This window comes from Trachurus japonicus, chromosome 9 (genome assembly GCF_045865225.1).
Source record: "Trachurus japonicus isolate A0001 chromosome 9, Traja_1.0".
Taxonomy (NCBI): domain Eukaryota; kingdom Metazoa; phylum Chordata; class Actinopteri; order Carangiformes; family Carangidae; genus Trachurus; species Trachurus japonicus.
Genome location: NC_140915.1, coordinates 25,929,767 through 25,946,758, shown reverse-complemented (window position 1 = coordinate 25,946,758; position 16,992 = coordinate 25,929,767). Strand labels below are relative to the sequence as shown.

At 40.6% G+C, this 16,992-nt stretch overlaps 1 protein-coding gene and 1 long non-coding RNA gene across 3 annotated transcripts; both read right to left on the bottom strand.

The window, feature by feature from the left end:
* Window positions 1-470: 470 nt before the first annotated feature.
* Window positions 471-1,443, bottom strand: LOC146981608 (uncharacterized). Its single transcript, XR_015036647.1, has 3 exons — window positions 1,293-1,443; window positions 641-670; window positions 471-557 (listed from the first exon to the last, which is right to left on the bottom strand). It is a non-coding gene; the product is annotated as an uncharacterized LOC146981608 (long non-coding RNA).
* Window positions 1,444-7,970: 6,527 nt separating this feature from the next.
* Window positions 7,971-16,364, bottom strand: unc45b (unc-45 myosin chaperone B). Of its 2 annotated transcripts, none has more exons than XM_085786998.1 (20): window positions 16,241-16,364; window positions 14,555-14,716; window positions 14,421-14,457; window positions 14,154-14,329; window positions 13,887-13,976; window positions 13,628-13,795; window positions 13,327-13,492; window positions 13,051-13,221; window positions 12,754-12,925; window positions 12,315-12,615; window positions 11,952-12,046; window positions 11,567-11,708; window positions 11,048-11,188; window positions 10,796-10,923; window positions 10,365-10,431; window positions 10,128-10,241; window positions 9,476-9,591; window positions 9,260-9,377; window positions 9,017-9,172; window positions 7,971-8,388 (listed from the first exon to the last, which is right to left on the bottom strand). In XM_085786998.1, exons 2-20 carry the CDS (start codon window positions 14,714-14,716, stop codon window positions 8,116-8,118), a joined length of 2,793 nt encoding a protein of 930 aa, XP_085643124.1. In that variant the 5' UTR covers window positions 16,241-16,364; the 3' UTR covers window positions 7,971-8,115. The 2 variants fall into 2 exon arrangements, with proteins under 2 accessions (XP_085643124.1, XP_085643123.1); XM_085786997.1 differs by lacking the exon at window positions 16,241-16,364 and adding an exon at window positions 15,992-16,066.
* Between the last annotated feature and the right edge of the window lie 628 nt (window positions 16,365-16,992).

Below are 16,992 nucleotides of genomic sequence, written 5' to 3'. Positions count from 1 at the left end.
GACCCCCTTCAACTTTTCACCATTTTTTATGTTGCAGCTTTGTAAAATCACCACCCCATCATGACAGCAAAAACACAGTTTAAAAAAAAAAAAAAATGTTTTTGCAATTTCAATTTTAACATATAACTGCAACATAAAAACTGGTTTTAAAAAATCAAAGGGGGTCTGAAAACTTTCCGTACCCACTGTACTGTATTCAAAATGACTGTATAAATAGAATTAAATAGAACACACAGTAAAATGTAGATCTCACCTGATTGTCAGCATTTGAAAGATAAGCATTTGAATCCTGAGCATAAGCAAGAAGATAGAGAAAGGCAGAGTAAAGCAAGTTTGATTAGTAGCCATAAGCATTTTTTTTATTTGGAAGATGCAAGTTAAAAAGAGGTTCAAAGAAAAGTGCTGCTGTTGATAGCTTATATAATAGCTTATCCAGAGGCAAAAGTAACATGGTGTTTACAAAAGTATGAGATTTACTGATGTTCAGAACCCACCGATTCTTTGCCTTTCAGTGGATCCCACCCCTGCTGTGATGGATCCCACTTCTTTCGTGGTGTCTGGAGGAAAGAGGAAAATGGCAATGATCAGTGATCAAAACAGGGACGATGATGTAAAGTGTTTATCTGCTGGAAAAGCTTACCATTGGTGATATTACAGATGACGTTGTTGACTGGTTGAGAAAACAAAAGAAGCCACAAAGTGTAGTCAGACAGAGAAACATCAGACCTCAGGGAACATATTCAGGACTATTTATAGTTTTAATCAAGAAGACCCGCCATGTGTAATAATCTATGTTTACAGAACATTTTGATTAGAAACACTTCAGAGAGAATAGGAACTAATCTGCCAGGTGTTAGTGAAGAGTATCCTACACAGATTTAAAATGTGCTTCTGACAGATTATGGAGTTTAACAGCCAATATGACTGTTGAGCTTTAGCAGTGATGGGAGTTCCCAGGAAAAGGTTTTCAAACTGCGCCCTCTGCTGAGACTTATGAACTCTAGCAGCAGAAAAACACAATTCTTATAAAGCACAACACAGTGAACAAAAAATGGAGAAGGGATATGACACCATATTTCCTCCTCTGTTGTAGTACACCTATTCTGTTTTTTGTTTTTTCAAATTAGCACTGCCGTTTACTCAGGTTCTGGAGCCAACATGTGGATGTTTTCACATTAAAAACCTGCATCAGAGCAGGTGCATGAGCATTATCCAAATGAAATGGAAGCTAGAAAGCTGGCTCATACAGAGGGCCTATGGGGACTTTAGAAAACGTAAATAAAAGTAAATACCTGTACATTCCTCGCCTCCAATATGACCTTCCTTCCCTTCAAAGTCACAGGGCTCAGCTGTATCGGTGGTGACGAATGCTCGACCAGCATGCTGGCAGACAGAGTTGGGTGAAGGTAGGCGACCTGCACAGTCTGGAATATGAACGTGATCTAAGACCGGGACGTCATGGTGGCAGAATACTTCAGTCACATTGGCAGCACATCCTGGATCCTTGCAGTAGTAGGACACAGGTACATTTCCACCTGCAACACATAACATACCGTATTTATGAAATATCACAACAAATATCAAACACTTTTTATTTTTGTCATGAGTGGGTTGTTAGCATGAGAGGATACCTTGCCCCTGCATACCAACAGCCACCAACAGTAGTAGATGCAGCCCAGAATCTGCCAAGACAAAAACATAAACTACAGTGAGGACCCTCTGATGATTGTGTTTAAAAACTGTTTAACTGCTGAATTATCACAGAAACCTACTGAACATGTTGTCGTGTGGGAGGTGTGTGGGAAGAGTTCCGGTGATTTTCTCTGCCACTGACAGTGATGTTGTTCTTCCTGTTGGACACATTCTGAGTCACTTCCTCTTTTTATTTGTAACAAATACAGTCACACATTTAACCAGGTTTTATTTTATCATAACCATTTGGCTGCCTGTGTGTGATTTATGATTCACAATAATTTTAAATGTTTTTGTATTGTGTTTTATTTGACTTTTTTTTACAGTCTTATAGTAGGCTATTTAAAAAAAAAATACAGCACATAATACTGTGTTTTATTTAGTATTATAACGAAAAATACAGTAGGCTACATAAAATTTTTAGAGTTATGGTGCTGTGGTTTCTTTTACAGTCATTTTAAAACTGCCAGTTAGAGACTATAAATAAGTTTGTTTTTTTTTGCAGTGCCACGACAAAACGCGTCTCACAGTTTAGCTGACTCATGACATTGCAGAGGTTAATGAGAACAGGAACCTGAATATGCCTGATTTGCTTTTAGGTGCAGGCCGCATCATGCTAGACGCCTTGATTCAATGACCGAACCACAGTCCCACAGCCGAGCTATTTCATATCTACATTAAACAAGAAGACGAAACAACAAAGAGAGATTCACGCAATAATCACAACAATAAATTGAACTGCCATGTTTCCTCCGTCAGCAAAGGTCAAGCTGGTCCTAAAGATGGATAACTTTTCTGCTGCGCAATATCAGGCCCTCTGTGTTTAAGTAGGAGGGAGAGAGAAAGTGTAAATTCATTTAAATAGGGATGTAGCTGGATTATTTATATGGATTATTTTGTCATCAATTATTCTATCAAGTCTTTCATTGATTGAGTAATCGAATGAGGTATTTTGTCTTAATAATTACTGTTATGAGAAAAGGTTATCGTGATGTAGCTATGACTACTAAATATCTTATGTAGGCCTATATTTGTGCATTTTAGACTCCAATCTCTAATTTTAGGCTACTAAACACAAATAATATTTTTATGTCTAAGCCCATTTCACGCCATCACTGGGGAGGAGTGAGAATATGCCGACTCACAACGAATCACATTAACGCAACGTGAATTAATAAATGAACACAACAGCGTTTTATTTTGTTAAGGGGCATGGTAACCAGCCATGCCCACCGGGGATGGTTGTAACATGGGTCAATATTTTACAATTTCTCCAATCAGGAACAAATAATGAATCAACTGATTCACTCTGTAGGATGCTAAGTTTAGTCCTTCTTCCATAGACCTATGAAGAAGTAGCATTTAAAAAAAAATGTAAGAAAGTACCCCCCCATTTATTTTTGTGATTAGCACATCTCACCCTAGCCTATTTTACAATGTTTTACACTCAAGGGTGTGTTATACTAACCCAGACTATATATGGGGTGAATTGTAATATTTCACTCGTTGTGTTTGAGACTAAACCATGCATTTTCTGTTTGTGTTGCAGAGATAACAGCTACGCTATTTAATAGCAGTCACATGTAACTAGTTTGTAGGCCTATCACATCTTGAACGCTCTGGCTTAAAAGAGCTGCAAGATACAGACAGAAGTGTCAAAAATGTTACAACCATCATGGTCTCCCCTACTAATAGCCCAGCGTGCGTTCTCAGCAGCGTTTCATCTCGGTAAGAAGATCCCAATAAATAAGCGCGTTTACTGCACGTTTCCTCTCAGTGTCGTCTCCGCTCCGTGAATTTAACCTACGGTGCTTTCGGTTAAACTGCTGCATCTGCATCACCTGACCCACAGCTTTACAGTGGATGCAATTGGAAATGGTCCCACACCTTTGTTTCTCTTTCCTTCTTTTTCTATTTTCTCGATCGCGACCATGCAGCTCTGAAAACCCCGTGCATCAGAAATAAAAGTCGATGGGAAACAGAAGCGGAGTATCTCGTGGCTATAATGCGAGTTAGGAATGAATCAAACGAAACTTTAAGAAAAATTGCCTTGATCATCATCATTTTAAAATCGTTCTTCTTCTTCTTCTTCCCCTATTCTTCTTTCGTATCTCAGTTGGGCCTATGAAGCAGTCAAATGTTGCAAACAAGAATGAAATGAGTCAGAACAAGAACCCAGATCCGGTTACCTATTACTGTTTTCTTTTAACAATATTTTTGTTGTTGTTTTTTTCTGTCAAAAATTAATGGTCGGCGTCATTTAGGTAGGCTACAATCAGGCTATATTTTGCAAACATGAAGACCACTGTCAGACATTTCATTCATTCATCCCCTTCAACTCTTGCACGCATTTAAAACTGTTAAAATAGCTCAATGAGTCATCGGAGGCAGTGAAAACATTTCTCTCTATTGTTTTTTTTGTTTTTTTAAAGCACGTACTACGCACCTGTTCCTTCAAAAGAATTTAGTTCCCGACGACATCCAGGGCACATGTCATGTGCCGACAGTCAAAGGCCTATGGGCGGATTGATGTTCAAGTCTGTGTCGGCGAGTCAAACTCGTCTTCGGAGTGTCCGCCCCTTTCTTGGTGGGCCTGTCTAGTCCTCGCATGTGATTGGCCACATGGTGTGCCCATCAAAGCAGACTCGGTTCTGTCGATTCTTCTTGTTCAAAGAGCCCGACACATAATGTGTCGGGCTCTTTGAACAAGAAGAATATATATATATTGATGATATGATATATGTATATTATATGCATATCATATGCATTATATGATCATATATATATATGCATGATATATATCAGGCTCATAGACCGAAAGAGAGCAGGAGGGCAAGAGCAGGATGATTAAAATTTGAATGTTATTATTGAAAAAAAAAAGTATTTCTAATCAAAGAATAAGAAAGATAATCTGTGATTTATTCGCTGCTACCTCAGAGAAATGCAGACTAGGCTGCTTCTTAAAATTCATATAGTCCTCAAAACCATGCTAAATTACACGTAACACATTTTCGTGAATATCCAGGGGCGTTTCTAGGACCCCTGGAGGTCCAAGGCAAGTGTGTGTGGTGAGGGGTCACCACACACACAGCCACAAACATTATGGGTAATAAATCCACAACCATTGATGACTCAATAAATAATCAATAATTTTATTTTTAAAGGGACTGTATGTAAGAAATGTACAGCAAGTACCAAACACATGCATGTGTACAAAAGCGTGGTTCAGTCTGACATGTGTGTGGTGTGTAGTCTATGGGGATGTTTTCTCATCTGATGGATGAATATAATCTGGATACCCATTCATTTCCTATGGCGGTCACTTTTGACCAGGAACACCACAGGTGTAAGGTTGACTAAACCACTCAAAATTCACTGAAGGTGGTGATTATTAGTTTATATGTTCAAGTGCACAGTGTGGAGGATATTATAAGGCCTTGAGGCAATCAAATGTAAAACACAATATTTATGAATGTTTTAAGTTGTAAATCGGTCAGATTTGACCCGAACACAGGAAGGTTAAACCAAAGATAGTCTATGTTTTGGTGTCATTACATAGGCTTACTATAATTTGAAATTGTCTATTTTTTGTTTGTTTGTTTGTTTTGTTTACCCCCTTGTGTGTCAGTACTGGTATCAGCAATACCATGGTTTAGGATCGGAATGAAACCCAATGGTGTCACACATCAATACACTTTCTGAAAGACAGACTGAGACTTGTCCAAGCCATAAAAAAACAACAACCCTGTAACCATATGGGAAGAGGTTACAGATCACAGATGATATGTACCCCCTTTAAAAAAAAATAATATTAGGCTAAATTTTAATCCTCCTGCTCTTGTCCTCCCTCTGCTCTCTATGTCTATGAGCGTGTGTTAGTGGTGTGTCGTTTGCAAACAAGTGGGCTGAGAAGGAAGATGTCAGAAAGAAGGCTGAAAGATAGTGGCACAGGGCAGCACTGAAAGATTTCAAATTTAACAAATTAACAAATTACAGTCATGTTCTGACTTGTTGTCGCCACCCAACTGTTGACCTGTAGTAAAGAGTCGATTCAGCTGCCAGTTGTGATCGGATATTTCCCTAACTAAATTAACATATTTTTCGGTAGGCTACCACCTCATGTGCACACTACAGCCACCCACTTCTTTTTTAATGTCAACAACCCCCCTGCTGATTTTAATGACACAGACACAGCCATGATGCCAGGACCGCTGAGAGAACAGAGAGGACACCACCAGCAGAAATTAATGAATTAATAAAACACATTCAAGGCAAAAGTGAAAACTGGATTCTTCTGTTCAGAAGCAATCGCCAACTTTTCTTCCCTTCAGTGAAATTCAAGTGTCTTTTTGCTCAAAATAAAATACAAGTAGCCTAATTAGTGATATGAGTTTAGGGGATGCGCCAAGGGATGCGCCTGAATGTGGTGACGTAGGGACGAGGACTGTTATGGTGCGTTCAGGGCAGCCCGTAACTCGTGTTTTTCCGACCTGTGAAGTCGTAGCAGTTCGATCTGGTAGTTCACGGATCGGAAGTTACGAGTGGCTGTTATAGTGACTTTCACAGGTAAAACAGGTCGGAAAAACACGAGTGGGTTGCCTGGAACGCTACAAAATCGTAAGTTGTGACTTGAAGCTGTAATTTACGGTTTCAAAAGCCTGCCTGGAACGCAGCATTAGCCAAAACGACCGGATCGCTTACTTCTGCTTTAATGCAAAAACTGGGCTGTGTAATCATTCTGTCACACTATTATACTTAGCCTACTATACTTACATACTACTACTATAACACTGACACATAAAAAGGAGGCTTGTTTGGGCATGAAAAAACCGTCTGAAAACTGACTCATCTGGGACTCTCCACCCGGTAAGTTGACAGTGTTGACAGACACAGACACACGCACACACACACACACACACACACACACACAGGCCCGGCTCTAGCCATTTTGGTGCCCTAAGCGAGATTACTCCCAGGCGCCCCCCCAGTCTCTCTACAGTCATGAGAATAACCTGTTGTGATGCTTGAAATGGGTAGCCTACGAAAGTCTTAGCTTCACAAAAGCAGTGGAATATACTGTATGAATAAAGGCTAATAGATATGTGTGGAAAACAAGTTAAAATGATATTTTGTGAAATTGCTTTTTGAGCATAAAAGTTATGTCATTCTATTTTAATCAAATGTAAAAATAAAAGAAGCTAAATATTGACTTAACATTACATTTCAAACTTCATGAGATGTGTGTACCCCTAAATGAGAAATTAGCTCTTTTTTCTCCAAACAAAATATCAACTAAACAGACAAAACCCACAAAATTTACAATATTTAACCTAGGCTATATAATGTACCCTCCATGTGTTGTGTTTGAGCAGGCTGCTGAAGTCTTAACTCTCTCTTCTTTTTTTCAATATCTTCCTCATCAAATGAGTCCAAACTTTCAGCCTCTGAAGTACCATCCTCCACACTGCTTCTCTCGATTCTGCGGGTTCGAAGCGCTTCACAACTGTTCTTTTGATTGACAGGTCGTCAAGGGCGGCGTAAAATGACCGAAATATAAACAAAAACATATCGAGACGGTCGCGCAAACGAGCCTGCATTTGCGCCGACTTTGAGGATTAATGCAACCAAGTATCCACACATCTAATTAAAAATGTGGCGTTTCTAACAAGAAAACGGCTTGAAAGCATTCCTGTTGCACAGACAGGTAGGCCTATGCTGTGTGTGTGACTGCGGGGAGAGCGGAGGGCAGTACCAATGGGCATGTGGGGGGGGGGGGCGACTTAGTAGCCTAAGTAATGTTGTAACATATTATATTATTACTTTTTAATAGGTATTGCTTTGCATTTAAATTAACGTGGGATTATTTTTGTATTAAGAAATAATAGTACCAACTAGTTATAAAAATTATGAAAGTTACACTTTTTTTTCTTATTTGTGGCGCTGGCGCCCCCTGGATGGACGGCGCCCTTAGCATTCGCCTATAGGCCTACTCCTTATGCCACGGGCCGGCGCTTCCCTGCACACACACACTGATGAATGTTTAAAAGATCTGTATAGAGGAACTGATCTTCTCCTGTCGCAGTGGCGTCGTACTCAAGTGATTTATATTTACTCTTATCTTCCTTTAGTAAATGCGGCCAATGAGGTAGCCTAATGTATTTATGTTTCACATTGTGTTTTGTTTTTAATTTTCTATGAAAACGCAATAGCCTAGGCCTACTACATGTAACCAGGAGAACACCTCGTGTCGATGATTTAACTGTACAGGAGATACAATCTGTGCAGAGATTTGGAGCCACTGTCAGGTTGACAAATCCTTTAATATCTTTGATATGGAAAAAACATTTGGAAAAAAAAGTCTCTATTCAACAGAAGAAATAAAGAAAAGGGTCCATTGTTACTGTTTGGATTGTTGGCAGCATTTTAAGAGGGGGTACTGAAGGGTTTGATGAGGCCGAGATCCATGGCTTTGACCAGGCATGTGCGTGCTGTGTCGATGGGATCCTGCCTCTTGGGATTGTCCTCTGCCTTGCCAATTATTGTGAGGATTTCCAGCAGCTCACTCTCGATGAGCTTCTTGGCGAGCTCACTGTCATCTGAGTCGAGCATGTTGTAGACGATCACAAGGCCACGGTGCTGGACCTTAGGGTTGGTGTGGAGACATAACCTCTGCAGGATCTCAAGCCACTGAGTGGTCTGTTGGAAGATCAAAGTCACTCAGGCTATTACTGCTCAGTGGCAAACAAACACAGTAAGGTGTGTGAATGAGTCATATGCTGGTGGTTTGGTCAGTTTACAGGTCAAGTCGAGTCTGTGGCTTAAAGTTAGGGTTTGATAATTAATTAAAATTTTAAAGGTTATTCCTATCAGCATTATAAGAGTTGCAGGATTGCCTGTTTTTGAAGGCTGCCCAGGGCCGTTGCTAGGAATTCTGGGGCCCCTGAAGAATACTAAAGTGGGCCCCTGACTTTTCCACTTTTTTTCTTAAACTACGTATGTATTATCATTTTTTATTTAGCCTACTTTGTTTTGATGTTAATGCAGCATTACTATGAGTAGCAGGGTCTTATGCAGAATAATTCAGTCATACAAAGATTAGACTACTGGGGTTTTTTGTGGGCCCTACTGGGCGCTGGGCCCCTAGAATTATCATCACCTTTCTCCCCTATACAACAGCCCTACAGGGACAGGTTGTGTAAGTTATCAGGGAAGCTCAAGGAGGGGTTTCAAGGCATTTTGTGGTCATCATCATAACAGACACAGATGCCACAATGTCATTCAGATGACTAGTGTACTGTAGTGACACCAGTGTAATGATACGTACCACCAGGGTCATTTTGCTGCAGAGCTTCTTCTGAGCAGCAGTGATCATGGCCACAGCTCCAGCTGCAGCTATCTGAAGGGCCTCGTCATCCTCACCACATAGCAGCACCAGCAGCTTCAGTTTATCGTTGCCATCCTCCAGGTAACGTTCTTGGACCTTAGATGCGCAGAGTCGGGATTTTTAATGAAGCCATACTTGTTCAGAAAAGTTTACATGCAATTTGATGGTTTTGTCTGTTCTCACCTTTTTACATGTCACAAGGTTGCACATGCATTCAGTGGCAGCCTGCCTGATCTGGTCATGCTCCTCAAACATATAGTTCTCAATCTCTGGCAGGGCATCCTCCTTCAGAATCTTCACCCTAGACAAAAGGCAAACAATAAAACCACAATAAGATAAGAGTTGAAAATCAGGAAATGAGCCGTGATAGTGACAGCATGGGAAGTTTAGAGACATCACCTTAGTTTTTCACTGAAACCGGCCAAGTTGGTAAGGCCTTTCAGAGCTTCAAAGTTCTCCATCCCATCTCTATCTGTGTTGAGGAGGCTAACTAAAGGTCGCACTACCTCATACACCTGTGAACCAAGAAACAGAGGATTCAATGAGGATTCACAAAAGTACCTTGCTGAGCTATATGATGAACACCAGACCAGCAGAGATGCATAATAATCTCTCTAAGGTCAGAACACACAAGATCGATAACAACAGTAACAGCCCTGACTGCACTTTATATTTTATATTTTTATATTTATTTTTATATTCTATATCTATCTGTGCCTTTTTAATGTATGATCGGTGCTGTGCTGCTTGCTGGAACCTCAATTTCCCTGAGGGTAACCTCCCAAAGGATTAATAAAGTACTATCTATCTATCTATCTATCTATCTATCTATCTATCTATCTATCTATCTATCTATCTATCTATCTATCTATCTATCTATCTATCTATCTATCTATCTATCTATCTATCTATCTAGAGGAAGTTGTGCAGTGTAGAGGAGGAAAACAGGAAAGATGAGGTTTCAACAGAATTTCCATTAGCCTTAACTCATTACCTTTTCAAATGGCACTGGCATAGAAATAAACCAATCAGTTACTTTTGTATAGCTTACCCTCTCACCAGGGAAGGCAATTTCTGGGTTAGAAATAGCTGCAATCTTAGCAATGGCATGGCTTGCCTTCACCTTCCCAGGATCTGTCCCCTCCAGAGCGAGTGGTATCAAAGCCTGCGGGAAAAACAACAGTGAAACCACAAGTATGTGCACACAGCCCCTCTTCAGTTAAGGAATATGAGTCAATCACTGCATGGTGATTTCACAGAGTGCTGTAGGTATGGATTTGTCACTCACCTTTCCCCCGCCTTGGGCTACAATAATACCACGATCTTTGGGATCCTGTGATAATGCCAAGAAAACCCTAAAGATAAAAAAGAAAGAAAAAGAAATGGATAATCATATTATTCATATTAACATTTATAAACATTCTTGCAGTTGATGTATTTATTTGTGTTTTTGTATTCCTGTTGATTCTGTATTGGATCATTTGTTAAAAAATAAAATAAAATACACGAAAATACCTGTGAAATCAAAAGCATGCTTTAAGTGACTAAACCCTTCATGATGTCGTCATAGTGAAACATGGGTTAGATAGCTGCTGACACTGCTCATGAATCACCACACTGTAATGAGTGTTTTTTTCTCCCTTGGGAATTCCAGTTATGTCATATGTTTTCAAACGTTTACAAAAATGCCTCGCCATCACTCTGTCATGCTCCCCCCACCTTGCCAACATCTCCTTGGTCTGGTCAGTCAGGATGGCGTTGTCTGCCTTCACCATTACAGCAAGAGCTGATATGATACCGGCCTTCAGCAGCCTTTTCACTCTCTTTTCAATAAAGTCCTTCTTGTCCTAAGAGAAGAAAGTGTACGATATATGTATGTACATGCAAAACACTTCCGCTCTGTGGGTTGCAGCTTCTGCTATATGCTAACTGTCTAATGAGAGTGAGTCAGCCTCCTTTTCTTTGTCATACCTTCGGGTGTTGCTCAGGCACATGTTGCTTTGAGAACTTGGCCAGCTGGACCAGCTCGGGGAGGATATCCTTCTTATCATAGGAGTTGGTGCAGTTGATCAGGGTGCAAGCTACTGCATACAAGATTGTCTTATCCTTTGACTGAAAATACAGAGAAAGTAAAGAGGTTATTACTAGCATCTCAACTCAACTTTATTTATAGAGCCACAGCTGAACAAGTGCTGTATAAACACACAGAAAACAATTAAAAACAATAAAACACTGAAACAAAAGAAGAGTCTCATGCTAGGTTGAAAGCCAAGGAATATAAAATGGGTTTTAAGATGAGTTTTAAAAATGGACAGTGAGGGGTCTTGTCTGATGTGGACATGGAGGTCGTTCCATAATTTGGGACTGGCAACAGAAAAATCTATATCTCCTCTGAGCTTCCGCCTAGACTTCAGTACCTCCAGGAGCTATTTTAGCTATCTAACTAATATAATTAGACATTGTGTGTCTCTTTGACAGTTATATCCATACCTTAGCCAGTTCAAACATGGCTTTCAAGGCAGGCTCGTCCTCAACAAAGTCATCTTTCACATCAGCGTCGTTGGTCAGATAAGCAAGACCCTCGATAGCCCACTTCCGTGTTTTGGTATCAATCTGGGGATTACAGAGCCACCTGGAGAAATAAAAGGTAACATTTAGGAATAATAATGATGTAGCATAATTATATTATAATTACAATACCCTCTAGACTATAAAGCCTCCTTTGTGAAAATCCATAAAACAATTTGTGTTAAAATAAGACAGTAACTAATTACATAATTAAAAATACTCATACCAATAACATTTTTCTCACAGATTATCTACATACCATTTTATCATTATGATTGAAAGCCTCACGTCTAGCCTCAGTACTCACTTTCTGCACTGCTTGGCTAGTTTCTCTGTGGAGCCCTCAGCAAACTGCCTTGCACTGTAATCATCACCGCCAGCTGAACCCAGTTTACAGAGACCCTGGATGATGTGGAGAAGAGTACACGTACACACACACACACACACACACACAGAGAGAGAGAGAGAGAGAGAGAGAGAGAGAGAGAGAGAGAGAGTCAAAACAATCAGGACTCTGTGCAGCTGTTCCTCATTTTTTACTTACTCATCCAACTACGCATGTATTGTCTTGTACTATATATGTATCTACAATGTTGTCATCATGTGTTGGTGGACTGAGTAAAAAATAATAAAGTACTGCTGTATTCTCTTCATTCCTAGACACACTCACCACCAGTGATCGTATTTTAATCCTCTCATTCTTGGTCTTCTTGTAGATATCCTTCAGCAGAGAGACACCGTTGGTGATAATGAAAGACGCCCGGCTCATCTTTGAGGCGGCATGGATCAGCGCCTCCACAGCAACCATCTGGTCAACCTCACGTTCAGAACCACACAGCGCCACCATCATCTCCATGATACCTTGATGTCCAACCAGGGCGTTACCAACATCAAAGGGGCCTTGCAGCAGCCCGGAGATGGTGTTGATAGCATGAATGGTCTTGTCCATGTTGTTGGGGTCAATTTTGGATCTGTAGGAAAAGAAAGGAGAATAAGAGAAAGAAGTCAATCATAAGAATTTACATGTTATGTACAGTACACTTGGTCTTCATGCAAAAAGTCTTGTCTACAATATTGCTAATTCTGAGGAGCTCATTTTATTGACATACTTGACATATTCATCACAAATGTCCCTAAAGTTGGTTCTCTCTGGGTCACATTTGAGGTCGTCATAGAGCTTGCTGAGGAGCACGCTTGCAATCAGCTGTGTGTTTTCTGTCATGGGCAGTTGGTCTGGCAGTTCAGAAACCTGACCGCACACCTTGAGGATCTTCTTCAGACCTGGAGAACAAATATTTATATATATGCATAATATACATATTTATCTACACAATACAACCATTAGGAGGCAGCAATTGACTGTAACTCAAACCAAGTAAGCGACATGATGCGGCTGCCAGACTCACCGTGATCAATAGTGAAGAGGGCCCTGGTGTTGTCTTTCTCTTTTTTGTCTCTACGAGGTACATTCTTGGTCAGCAGGTTCAGTGCCTGGTCTCTGCCATGGCCAGACACTTTCTTACTAGAAACCATCTCCAGCAGCGAGAGAAGGATGGTTTTCAGGTCTTTAGCTGCATCTATAGAGGGACAGATGAAATATGTCTCAGTCAGAAGTACAGGAGGAAATATAAAAAGCAGCAATGGCTAAAGTCACACAGATACAAATGAAAATTCTCCCTCACCCAAAACCAAGGCCTCTTCTTTCCCATATTCCCTTGTATCTCCACCAGTGAGGGAGTCATTAATGCACTGGAAGAGGTTGCAGGTTGCCAAGGCGATCTCCTCGTTGTCAACAGCCATGATGCTGCACATTTTATCAATACCCACCATGTGAATAATAGCCATTGCCTGTTTAGGGGGAAAGAAATACACATTCAATGAGCGGCTGTTATTTTACAGGCTGATGGCACTTGGAAGAAGCATTATACTGAATGACATTTGATTATGTCTTCATTGTTTTTTTTATGCTCAAGACCTACTTACCCGAGCTTTATGCCCCGTGCACATTCCTGACAAAGTGCGGACAGCAGCCAGGATCATCTCTTGTTTGCCTGTCTCGATCATGTTGAGCAGTAGGGGCACACCGTTGTTCTGAAAGATTCTCTCTGCTCCTGCATCTTCCCTCGACAGCACGATCAGATTGTTGGCAGCCTGAGTAAAAAAACAAACAAAAAAAACAGTGCTTTGTGACACCACATGGCTTTTAAAACATTCATTTGTTCATTTTTTTTAAAGTACACACTTTTTCTCTCTTGTCCTTTTCCATTTCTTCGTCGAGGAGAATGTCAAACATGTTCTGTACCCTCGAGTCTGTGGAGAATGTTGTCTTGAGCTGTGGAGAAAAAAATTAAAAAATGTTTATCCCCTGAAGAAGGAAAGCTTCAGTGAACAAGTGATGCTGGCTTTGTTTTCAAAAAAATATATTTTCATTATGTTTTACAACCAAAACATTATTATCAATCCAGTACTTCTGATTCCATGTTAATGTGTGGATCTGTGTAATACTGACCTTAGCCTGGATGTCTGCCCCCAGCCTGCGGAGGGTCTCCAGGAAGGTCTTGTTCTTTGGTTCGATGGTGGCACATCTCTGCACATCTTTGAAAGCCATATCTAGTTTTCCGAGCTTTTCCAGCGCTTGACAGCGCCGATACAAGGCTTTTATATCGGCTGCATCAACATCTATTGCTAAAAAAAGAAGAACCATAATGAGTGTGAGGACTGTTGGTATTCTTTCAGGTGATACTGTAACTGGTGCTGGTTATATTTGTTACTTTACCTCTAGATGCATCAGATGCTGCATTAGCATAGTTTTCCTGAAAACAAAAAGACATTCAAATGAAAGTCTACTCACCAGAGAAATTACAAATACTTCATTTGATGTATGTATGGCCTGAGTTATCATACTCTTACCTTCTTTAGGTAGCATGCAGATCTGTTCCTGTGAATGACAGCCAGCATCTTTTTGTCCTTGCACACCTTGATGGCTTTGGTATAAGACTCAATAGCCTTGTCAATATCTCCAGCCTGGAAGAATGTGTTTCCCTCATCTTTTAACTGGACTGGGTCTCCCATCTGGTGGAATAGTTACATAGAAATCTTCAGTTCCAAAATTCAAGTGTTTTCTAAACTGTTGGTAAGCACTTTACAAAGACAAAGACAAAGCCCAGATAAAGAATTTCTTTGTCATCAATCAATCAATAGGTGTTTCAAAGGCACTGGGGCCTTACTACCAAAGTCACACATCCTAATCACATAAAGAGTTTTCTAGGTGAAAACAATTTTTCAAACACACTAAAGGTTAAAGATTATCTACTGAGCAATTCTTTTTGTTGTCATTTTAAGACAAGAGTGTAGAGGCAGTTTAAAAACAATAATAGATGGACAGCACAGACACGTATTTCACATTAACCCTGTAATCACAGTAATTTAAAACTACTTTAGCATTAGACATTTGTGTGGTGGCCTGGGAAAACCCTTCACATGGTGGGATTTTGACATTTTCATTTTTTGATATTTCCATAAACTAGACGTTTTCAGCCATTCATAACTGTTTGAATGACTGAGATAGCCCTCTCAGATCAAAAGTTATGAGCATTTTAATCTATTATGACCAAAAAACTGAAAAGTGAGAAAAATGGCTTTAACTAGAACGTTGCTGTTTTAACCCTCTAAAGACGAGTGTTTTACAAAACATTAAACAGCTTCTGAACCGTTTATGATAGAGATTAGCTGTAAACTGTATCTGAATCGTGTGATTTTCTGCTTTCCGAGGGTCCTTGAATGGTGCCTCTGTGACAAGAAGGGACCGTATAGGGTGCGTGTGATCACGTGGTACGGGAACAGACGCTAACCTAGCGTAGCATCGATGCTAATCCGAACGTAGCATCAATGCCAAACAGAACGTAGCATCGGCGCTAAACCGAACTCATCATCGGCACTTGCACAAGTTTTACAAAACATCAACAACCGTTTATGATAAAGATCAGCTGTAAAAAAGCATCTGAATCGCGGGATTCTCTGCTTTCCGAGGGTCCTTGAATGCTACATCTACAACAACAACGGACCTGTCTCCTCTAGCGCTGCTGCTGCGGCTCAGCTGTGCTGCGGCTCAGCTGGAAACGAAACGCCTTATACTCGCCACAAAAACATAAAAATAAGTATACTTTCCGTTTTGTTTTCTTAAAATATTTATTCACCACGATGTAGTAGGGAGTTCAAAGTACCAGAATCACACAAAATATCAAAATCGTGGAAATAGTACTTTTCCACCTATTTTGGCTATTTGCCACAATCGAACGTCCGCGACATCCGACGGGTTTTCCCAGGCCGCCACACATTTACTCTCACCATTCTTGCCAGTAATCGTCCTTCTGACCTGGGTCCTCTGTAGCAAATGGCCACGCACATGCTATCTCTAACATTAAATGGCCTCCCCTCAGACCTTATTTGGGCATGGTCTCGTACCCCAGTTGGAGTATTGCAACAAATGCTGTTTTCCTAATGGACAGGCACCATCTCCTCCTGTTCCCCTGATAGAAAAGTTCTACCCCCCTCTGAGCCCAAAGAAAAAAATGTTTTCTGGTGGCTGTACAATACCTTTAGGATTTGGTTGTGTGTGCGTAGCTCAGTCCTCCTCTGTGTTCTTCTGTTTTGTCTTTCCGGTGTGGACAGTCTGCACCCCGAGTGCTTGTTGCAAACTCTTTCTGTCTTGTGTAACCTTGTCCCCCGCCAACACCACAATTTATATTTATACTGGATGTGGATGAGGGGGGACAGGAGTGAGGTGGACCATCCATCATACTACGGGGGTCCATTCCAAACATGCAAAAGCCCCTAAGAGCACCTTGGTACAAAAGGTTATGATCAACCATGATTACTTTTGTTGCAACAGATATTTTCCAATGTATTTTAATTATCCAAGGTTTTACATACGAAACAGTTATTTCTTATGAACAAAGATGTTTGTGAGACTGGCCCCCCTCAAAGATGGTCCGCTCCTGATAAGGTCTATTTAGGGCACAGACAGCTGAGAACTCACCAGCAAATGCCTGATACCAAAGTGGCGGGAGGGGGGTTTAAAGGGTTGTGTGTATGGAGACAGTGGGAGGGGTGGGGAGTGAGTGGCTGACAGCTGTAGAACCACAGGAACCTGGTAGCTTCTAGAAAGAGAATGATCTTCAGCCATGTGCGTTGGGTGTCGGTATTGAGTTGTGTTGGTAAGGGGAAGGGCTAGGAGTGTGCACCGTGTCAAGTAAGTTTTTTAAGAGGTCCATATACAGTTTAGTCAAATATAACTATTACATTTAATCTGAATAAACTTTGCTTGTCTTAGGTAGGTTAGGATCAAA